Genomic DNA, 10,287 nt, shown 5'->3' with positions numbered 1-10,287 from the left:
GCTACCTAATAACAACCTAAATTAACCCCCCAAAACCCCCAACCCCCCCCCTTTCAAAAAAAACAAAAACCTCAGCTCCTGCCAGGTGCTGACGCGTGGATGCCTATTGGTCCCGGTTGGTGGCACCAACCGGGACCAAAGGCCCTCCTGCCTGGGCTCCCCGCACCGGCCACGTGGACGGCCTTTAGTCCCGGTTCGTGTAAGAACCGGGACTAAAGGGCTAGGGCATTAGTAACGACCCTTTAGTCCCGGTTCCTGAACCGGGACTAAAGGCCCTTATGAACCGGGGTAAAAGCCCCTTTTCCTACTAGTGGGGTGAACTACTCTCAACTCGTCATGGAAGCAGCGAGGATGATGAAGAGGCCCTCGGATGATGAATTCCCCCCTCCGGCAAGGTGCCAAAAAAGACCTCCAGATGAGATCGCTTCGGTACAGAGGCTTGCAGCGGCGACGTAAAAATTCTAGGTTTCTTTCTGTGGGTTTCTCAATTTATAGGATTTTTCAGCGTTGGATTCACCTCGGGGGGGGGGGTGCTCAAGGGTCCCACAATCTCAGGTGGCACACCCTAGGGGATGCCACCCAGGCTTGTGGCCCCTGTGGACACCTTCTGGTCCATCTCCGAAGCTTCGTGGGTCTCTTCTTGTCCATAAAAAAATCACCGTAAATTTTCGTGGAATTTGGACTCCATTTGGTATGGATTTTCTAGAAAACGAAAAACATGCATAAAACAGCAACTAACACTGGGCACTAGGTTAATAGGTTAGTTCATGAAAATCATATAAAAGTGCACCAAAACCATATAAAATTGTTGTAAATATGCATGAATACTTCATAAATTATAGATACGTTGGAGACGTATCGACCATCACCACCAACTTCTCATCCGTTCTCATGGTGATATGTGAGTAGTTCATCCTCGAGGGTGGGGGTATGTACTAGTAGCTATGTGTTCGATCTCTCTCTCTCTCTCTCTCTCTCTCTCTCGTGTTCTTGATTTGACACGATCTTGATTTATCATGAGCTTTGTTAATATAGTTGGATCATATGAAGTTCTTCCCCTCTATCTTTGTTGTGATGAAGATTCTTGCTCTTTGAAGTTTCGTATGTTGGATTTAAACTTTGGATTTGAGATCACTTGATGTATGTCTTGCTTGTGGATACATGTGGTAACAATGGGGTAATATATTAAGATCACCTGATATATATTTTGGTGCTCAACTTGCGGATTCCTGTGCTGACATTAGGGTAATCTAGGCATAAAGGTTGATACACGTTTTCATCCTACTTTCACCGATAGGAACTTCGGAGTGATTCTTTATCGTACGTTGAAGGATTATTATATGATTCGGTTATGTTAGTACTGTTGAGAGATTGCACTAGTGAAAGTATGAACCGTAGGCCTTGTTTCTAAGCATTAATATACCGTTTTGCTTATTGTTTGCTACTTGTTACCTTGTTGTTTTTATTATTTAAGATTACAAAAACCTATATCTACCATGCATATTACACTTGTATCAACATCTCTTTGCTGAACTAGTGCACCTATACAATTGACAATTGTATTGGGTGTGTTGGGGACACAAGAGATTTCTTGTATTTGATTGCAGGGTCGTTTGAGAGAGACCATATTTATCCTACACCTCTCACGGATTAATAAATCTCAAGTCATCCACTAAAGGGAAATTTGTTGTTGTCCTACAAAACTTTCCGCTTGAAGGTCCAACTGAGTCTACAAGAATAAAGTTGTGTAGTAGACATCAATCACATTTCAAGTTTGTGAATCTTTTTCAGTATTTTCAATATCTTGGCTAACTATTCCATGATTTTATGTCAATAACCCTCACCAAGCCAGTTTATAAGCTTTACCGTGTAGGTGTGAGTGACAAGATCCGGTACCAATTCAACTATCTTCGCATACAACATTGAGTGATACGAGATACATTGTCAACTTTGGGAAGAGGCAACTTTGGTATTATCTTCTCATTTACCATTTACATTTGTTCGAGTCTTGTGATGGACAGGCAATCTCCGGTCTTTGATGACCAATAAGACGCAAATGGCTACGTCACCGAATTACACCACTTCGGCCTTCAATGCGCAATGAATGATGCAAATGATGCTTTGAACGAGCGCATCGATTGCCTTGCCACTGACATCCAACAATTTGAAGCTTGAAATCGGGATTATCTCGACGATTCCTAAAAGCCATGGCTAGATGTAACAATGGATTTCATAGAAGCACAGCCTAGGTCTGTTAGTTACAACGCCATTCTGGTGGTGGTGCACAGATTTACAAAGTAATCACATTTTCTACCCCTGAAACACCCTTTCTCTCCACTAGTAGTTGCTCAGGCATTTCTCAACAATGTGGCACCGAGGGGGGAGGCTGGCGGCGCCGAGGGCTTTAGTGGTGTGGGCACCCAACCATTAGGTTTTCTTTATCGTGCAGGGAAGCGAGGCACGCGGACTGGAACGAGGGCACTGACTCGGCATTGGCGCAGGGTGGATGCGACGCGTGACCATTGGCAGCATGTGTGCGGCGGGTAGGCAAGGAGGCCAGCGTTCAAGCGGGAAGCAGTGGCGGCGCTTGGGAGAAGACAAGACGGCGACGTGTACACACATTATGCTTGAAACTGTATGCGCCACTTCACACATGGTACACTCAAAATAAATTTGTGATGAAGAAACGTGTGTGCTGTCACGAGTTATCGCACACGATTTGTTCAATCAAACTATGTGCGCGGTATTGCACACGGGACTCTTTTCTCAATTGTGCGCGATGGATCAGTGATCGCACATGTGTCACTTTTGAACACACGATACAATTCGATTTTATCGCACACAGTTCAACGATAGGGTATGCGACATGAGGCTTAGGCTGGTCATAGTGGGAGTAACATAGGTAGTAACGTACGTGCCACATAAGCAAAAAAGATTGTGTCAAGTAATTAATGAGGAGAGAGAGGCAAATAGAGTAACATAATATGTTACCATCAGATAGTGTTTCTCAATGCAAATGAGTCTACAAAATTACTACCCACTATGAAGGTAGTAATATAGACTAGTAATATGTGCATGTTACTACTCTAAATTACTCCCCATTATTACTAGCCTAGTATTACCATGGTGAGTGATTCCTAATTAGCTCATGCCACATCAGCATGTAGGCAATCTATAAGATTTTTCCCCAAGTGTTGTACAGCATGAGTAATGATACATCTACAAAAGGTTACTTAGGTTCAAGTAACCTTTTGTAGATGTAGCATTACTCTCATATTGTGTACAGATCATCTGGGCAATGTAAAATTCAGAGGTTTACACTACTAATCCATTTGCTAAAACTATGTTATCACCAAACATGTTCTGCAGAAGAAACATCGATCTATATCTCATAGGTTATCCCGACCTTGAGCAGCTGGTCCTTGGGAATGGCGAGCGCTTTGTGGCTCTCGCTGAGGTTCCTCCTCAGGAAGGTGTACACGTAGTTCACCACGATCCTCTTCATCACCGATGACCCCGGCGCAGCCACCACGTCCGCCTCGCCCGTCAGGTACACCACGCCGCGTTCCAACTCTGCGTCGATGAACCGCTGCTCCTCCTCCGCGGCCGCCTTCGCTGCCCGCAGGGCGCAGCCGCCGTCGTCGTCGGTTTGCTGGCAGGAGAAGGCGGCCTCCTCATAGATGAACAGCTTGAGGCCGTCAAGGAGAGAAGCGGAGAAATCCTTGGCGCCCTCGATCTGGTCGGTGTAGCCGTAGCGCGCCACGCAGCGGAACATGCGGTGCTCGGCGAGGCCGACCCTTCGGAAGATGAAGCGCTCGGGGGCGGCCACCCGCGGGATGGGGAGGTTCTTGATGGACATGAAGACGAAGACGGTGTGCACCGACGGCATCTTGTCGACGAGGCGTGGGAACACAGGAGGGATGCCCTGGACGAGCTCCGAGTAGAGCAAGCCCACGCCGGGCACCCGCCGCACGTCGGGGTGACCCAAGAGCGCTGTGAGCTCGGTCGCCGGCACGACGTGGTCGAGCTCGTACCAGTAGCGGCTGACGTGGACGTAGTGCCAGGTGGCCATGAGCGCCATGAGCACCAGCGAGAAGCAGAAGGGCAGGTACCCTCCCTCGGCGAACTTGGAGAGGATGGAGGACAGGTAGAGCAGCTCGGTGGCCCCGAAGATGACGTAGAAGGCGGCGATGAAAGCGATGTTCTTCTTCCACACAAGCAGCATCACCACCGTCATGAGGTGGGTCGTGATGGAGAAGACCATCACGACGCATATCCCGTAGGCGTTGCCGATGTTGGTGGTGGTCTGGAAGGCGAGCGTGACGATGATGCTGGCGGCGCCGATGAGGAAGTTCACCTCCGGGATGTACACCTGCCCGGCGTACTTCTTGGAGGTGTGCACCACCTCCACCCTCGGGAAGCAGCCGAGGGAGAGGGCTTTGGACAGGATGGCGAACGCGCCGGACAGCATGGCCTGGCTGGCGATGATGGCCGCCAAGATGGCCACGATGAACGTCGGCCAGAACATCGCCGCTGAAATTAAATGGTTTACACGTTTCTTTTTCAGTTTTGCACCATCATGACAAAATGATTTTTCTTGTAGCTGTAAAAAACAGTGGTTTCCTACTACCTGGGATAGATTTGTAGAATGTGTCGGCGACGTCTTGTGGGAATTTGTGTAGGTAGGATGCCTGACCCATGTAGCACAGCGCCACGGAGGGGAAGATGATGAAGCTGAAGCTCAGCTGCAGCAGCCCCGAAAATGAAGAAAAATTCAGTCCCTGCTCTGAACTAGTGTACTACAGATGAATATGGTAGTGGCGAACCTGAATGGCCCTGATGTTGAAATGACCAAGGTCAGCAAACATGGCCTCCGTGCCTGCAGGACGTAGATAGCGAATTTGATCATCAGTAGAGAGAAAGAAAGGCATCTGACAGACTGAAGTTCAATTATGTACCTGTGGTGCAGAGGACGACGCCCCCGAGAGAGAGCCACGCCTCCTTGCCGTTCCTTCGGAAGTAGTCCACAATGTACATGGGGTTGAGGGCCCTGAGCACGGTGGCGTCGTGGGCGGCGAGGTTGTACACCCCGATGCTGGCGATGAGGACGAACCACACCGAGATGATGGGCGCGAAGGAGTAGCCAACCTTGTCCGTGCCGAAGCGCTGCACCGAGAAGAGCAGGAAGAGGATGGCAACTGAGATCCACACCACTTGCGCTGTTTTTACAAGAAACCACATTCAATTTGCTGGGTACAACAAGCTAGAGGACATGCTAAAATCTCTTGACAATTACTCCCTCTGTAAACTAATATAAGAGCGTTTAGATCACTATATGATCTAAACGCTTTTATATTAGTTTACGGAGGGAGTACAAGAAAACATGCGTGCGTACATTGGGTCAAGTCGGGCGCCTTCTCCCTGATCCCGCTCACCGCAGAGAGCACTGCAACAACACAGCCATCAAGCATCATCAGATTAATTAGTCTTCATCAATTAAATATATATAATAAACTTGGTAATGTACGTACGTACCAGAGATTGCCGGTGTGAGGGTGCCGTCGCCCATGACCATGGAGGTGCCGAGGATGGTAATTGTGAAGAGGGCGATCTTGGCGGCCTTGCTGGAGTCGAGCCTCTGCTTCACCCACTGCGCCCTCCTGGTCTGCGAGCTGGGCTCCTGGATGCTGTAGTTGGACACGGACGCGTCCTCGGCCTGTTGGTTGGGGATCATCCTGGTCTTGGCGTACCGCGAGATGAGCGAATAGAGCGCGAACGTGCCCCCTACATGCACCATTCCCAGTTAATATAATGTCCATGAACAAACAAATACAAACACAAACGCCAGCATGAGTTAATGTCCATGAACAAACACAAGAGAGCTCAGAAAAAAGGGGAAAACACAATAAGTTTACATATAAATAGAAGGTAGGTACTGACCGTCGCCGTTGTCGTTGGCATAGAGGACGATGAAGACGTACTTGAGCAGGGGCAGGAGGATGAGGGTGTAGAGGATGAGGGAGAGGACGCCGAGGAGGTCGTCCGGGTGCCGGATGCCGTTCGGGAAGGTGCCCGAGTAGGTGTAGAGCGGCGACGTCCCGAGGTCGCCGTACACCACGCCGATGCTCTGGAACGCCAGCAGCACCGTCTGCCTCCAGCTTACCTGCATGCATGCATCCATGCGCCCACCATACTTGAGAATTAACATCGGCCGTGGCACAGGTTAAGGCTAGTTATAGTGGGAGTGACTTAGCAAGTAACATAGCGCACTTCGAGAAATTTTTGCTTATGTGGCATGCAGTTAATGAGAAGTGGTAACATAATATGTTATTATAACATAGCGCTTTCCAAGACAAGATGAGTCTACAAGCTAATTAATGAAGTCCTCTATGACACTACTACTATGTTACTTTGCACTATGAAGATAGTAACTTAGACTAGTGTCATATGCATGACATTAGTATAAGTTACTCCCCACTATGACCAGTCTAAGTAAGGTGATGGATGATTTGGTTGCTGACCCCGGAGCCGTGGCGCCTGTCGCCGGAGACCTTCTCCGCGTCCCTGTAGAGCGAGTCGCGGCGCGCCATCGTCTCCGCGCCCTCGGCGGCTTCCACCGACATGATCTCGTCTCGCCTTCAAGCAGCACAACCTGCGAAGCTCTCTGCTGAAACAAGGAAGCGAAGGAGTGAATCTTGGAGACTTTACGAGAGCATGAACGAATTTTAATTAAACTGATCTTGCATGATATGTACAAGATCAGTCTAATAATTAATTAGACTGATCTTGTACGAATCCAGGAGACTTTACGAGAGTATGAACGAGTCCAGGAAGGAGGATTCGTTGGGTCGTCAAAGGTCAGAGCGCTAGACAACCGGAAATCGCAAGGGTGATTTCGTAGGAACAACCGAACGGACGCGTACGATAAATAGAACTGTGGAAAATCTAGAGACGATGAATGGCAAGGAGAAGGAGATGGAAGAGACGGAGAGGGATAGAGAGATCGACAGTCCGTCCGGAGGAGATATCATACCGGCCGGGGCGGAGGCGGCGACGACGACGGCCAGATCGATCTTCCTTGCTCCCTGCGGCCGGCGGCGCGCGAGAGCGGTAAACGAAGCCTTTGCCCTGCTGCGCTTCTGCCGGCTCATTATATACTACACGCAGCCACCATATTTTTAGGAAGTTTGTTAGGATTTGGACACGTTGCCAGAGAGGAGGAGAAACAGAAGCTGCCTGCCTCTCTACAGCTCCAGGGCATTTACCCAGCGTCGACGCAAAAAGATTTCTCCAGCCGTTTGGCGCAACGGACTTGCCGTGTTTGGCCTCGTGGCGTTCGTTTCTTTCCGTTTTCTCCGGCCAGGAGGCCTTCTCGCGTTAGTTTATTTTAGGGTACCACCAAGGTTTATTGATCAAGCTCCAGATGGAGCGTTACAAAAGGGATCATGCGGAAAGTTGGCTAACCTACCGGCATCTACACTGATAGCACACCCTTCAATCAAATATAAAAATACAATTAAATGATAAAGCCCGATGCTTGATCTCCTTAATTATAGCTCCGTGTCTTCCATCGGTCCCCCGATCAGTGTCGTTAATAACCCGCTTAATTAGAATCCGAAGCTATGATAAAGTTTCTGTAAGTCTTCAGCCAAAGATAGTGCCTCCCTACATGCAACTGATTCCAGAGTAGCAACGTTCATTATACCATAAACGACCAGTGCCGAGCTGCCCAAAAAATTTCCGTGATCATCCCTACGCACTGCAGCTGCTGAACCTCTGGTTTGCCCCCTTGCTAATCCAGCATCAACATGGATCTTTGAGTAACCGGGTGGAGGAGCTTTTGGTCGGGTAGTTCGACTTGCCTGCCGATTCGGGACACTGGGAATTTTCTTTCGCATAAGTTCAAGCTCTTGGATTAACCTAGTAATGAATTGGTGTGAGGCTGAAGGGCTTTGGAACAACTCATGGATTGCTTTCCTTCTGGCCCACCATACTGCCCACAGCGTCACATCTACCTTAACAAACGCCGCATGCGATAACGTGTCTATCATCAAAAAGATCCGTTGCTTGGCACTCGGTTCGGTAGTCTCGCAAAGATGTTCTGCGAGTTCTCCATCCACCAGGGTCCACAAACATCTTGCCATTGAGCACTCAAGTATTGAATGACGCCAAGAGTCTTCATCCCCACACAGGCCACACAAACTTGATAATGACATATTCCTAATCTCTCTAATATCCTCTATTGGGAGAGAGTGTTTAGCGATACGCCATAAGAACATCTGAATCTTCCCAGGAATCGGAGTGTTCCATAGAAGTTTCCAAGACTCTTCATCCAGGCACCCCTTCTTAATTTAGTTTGTACCATCATACAGTATGATGATCTTACCGAGTAGGTTCCACTTCTTTCAAAATTCCATGCCCAGGAGTCCACCATATCAGAAGTACAGAGTGGGATACTCAAGATACATGGTATATCCATCGGCAAGCATACCTCCTCCAAACCTTGCCATATTCCATGTGGCTGAAGTTTGATCTATGAGTTCGGAAACTTTCTCAAAATTGATGTTGCCACGCCTCCCATAAGGCCTCATCATAACATCTATAGGTATCCAATTATCCACCCATATGTTAGTTGATTCTCCGCTGCCAATCCGCCTAATGAGACCCAACTTTAATATGTCACGTCCTCCAATAATAGCTCGCCAAATTTGGCTAGGATGGCTCCCACGATCAGCACTCATGATGGTTCCATTTGGAAAGTAAACCCCTTTCAAAATTCTGGCACTTAGAGATTGAGGATTTTGTAAGATTCTCCATGCCTGCTTAGCTAGTGAGGCCAAGTTAAGCAACCCAAAATCTTTAAAGCCCAATCCTCCCATACTCTTGGGTTGGGTCATGGCTTCCCAAGAAACCCAATTATGTTTTCGTTTTCCATCCTTACTTCCCCACCCAAACTTCCTTATCAACATGTTAAGATGTTCGCACAAACCTCACGGAAGCTTGAAACAGGACATAGAATACACAGGTACTGCCTAGGCAACCGTCTTTACCAAGATCTCTTTACTTACCAATGACTTTGTTTGTTCAATTCACCCTTGCATTTTACTCCATAGGTAGTCCTTAAGGTACTGCTACTTGTGAGCTGCGTTGGATTTTCCCCGAGGAGGAAGGGTGAAGCAATATAGTAGCGGATGGTATTTTCCCGAGTGAGAACCAAGGTTATCGAACCAATAGGAGAACCACGCAAATGCCTAGTGAACAGTATCTACACACACAAGAGCAAATACTTGCATCCAACGCGGGGAAGAGGGTTGTCATTCCCCTTGAACTCGTTACTTGCAAGGATCAAATCTGGTAACGATAGATAAGTAAACTGTAATAAATAAAAAGAAGTACAATTGCAGCAATGTATTTTTGGTTTTTGTAATATTATTTAAATAGACCCGGGGGGCCATAGATTTCACTAGAGGCTTCTCTCTCAGAAAAATAGCGTACAGTGGGTAGACAAATTACTGTTGGGCGATTGATAGAAAATTGCATAGTTATGATGATATTCATGGCAATGATCATGTATATAGGCATTACGTCCGTGACAAGTCCAAAACGATCCAATATCTACTAGTATTACTCCACCAATCGACCACTATCCAGCATGCATCTATTGTATTAAGTTCATGATAAACATAGTAACGCTTTAAGCAAGATGACATAATGTAAACAAAATAAAACCAAGCAATACGATTAAACCCCATCGTTTTGCCCTTAATGGCAACAATACAAATACGTGCCTCACTACCCCTACTCATTGGGTGAGTACACCGCAAGATTGAACCATTACAAAGCACCTCTCCCACTGAAGATAAATCTATACCTATACCTATACTAATTACAGACTCCCAAAAAATTACCATGTTAATCAGTAATTAGGAGCCGTTAATCTGGTGGGACCGAGTTATAACGGTGTAGATTAATCAATCAAATTCCCATGCTAATCTAAAATACGAATCGTTCATCTGGTGGGACCAAGTTATAACAATGTAGATTAATCAAAGAAAATAGAAGAATATTATTGAAACCCATATCTCCTCTTTCCTCCCGTAACCCCTTCTATGCCAAATACGAGTCTAACTAACTCCTCCTCCACGTCAAAAGAAGAGTCAAACTCCTCCAGGCCTCAATCCCACCACTAGTAGAAAAGAGGGATTTGGTTCAGGCCGGGTCAGCCCATTAGTCCCGGTTTAGTCCAGAACCGGGACCAATGGAGGCACTGGTCCCGGTTCGTGAGGC

The 10,287-nt window shown here is 47.4% G+C and overlaps 1 protein-coding gene across 2 annotated transcripts; it reads right to left on the bottom strand.

Annotated features, from left to right (window-relative positions):
• Positions 1 to 2,972: 2,972 nt before the first annotated feature.
• On the bottom strand, positions 2,973 to 7,221 carry LOC123140958 (potassium transporter 19-like). Of its 2 annotated transcripts, none has more exons than XM_044560215.1 (9): positions 7,034 to 7,221; positions 6,522 to 6,664; positions 5,941 to 6,163; positions 5,536 to 5,784; positions 5,396 to 5,446; positions 4,959 to 5,219; positions 4,827 to 4,879; positions 4,631 to 4,745; positions 2,973 to 4,533 (listed from the first exon to the last, which is right to left on the bottom strand). In XM_044560215.1, exons 2-9 carry the CDS (start codon positions 6,621 to 6,623, stop codon positions 3,383 to 3,385), a joined length of 2,205 nt encoding a protein of 734 aa, XP_044416150.1. In that variant the 5' UTR covers positions 6,624 to 6,664; positions 7,034 to 7,221; the 3' UTR covers positions 2,973 to 3,382. The 2 variants fall into 2 exon arrangements, with proteins under 2 accessions (XP_044416150.1, XP_044416149.1); XM_044560214.1 differs by having other exon boundaries at positions 6,522 to 6,667; positions 7,034 to 7,220.
• Between the last annotated feature and the right edge of the window lie 3,066 nt (positions 7,222 to 10,287).

Source organism: Triticum aestivum, chromosome 6D (assembly GCF_018294505.1).
Source record: "Triticum aestivum cultivar Chinese Spring chromosome 6D, IWGSC CS RefSeq v2.1, whole genome shotgun sequence".
In the NCBI taxonomy this organism is placed as follows: domain Eukaryota; kingdom Viridiplantae; phylum Streptophyta; class Magnoliopsida; order Poales; family Poaceae; genus Triticum; species Triticum aestivum.
Note: the sequence above shows the minus strand (reverse complement) of the source record. Positions and strands in the feature narration are given on the sequence as shown.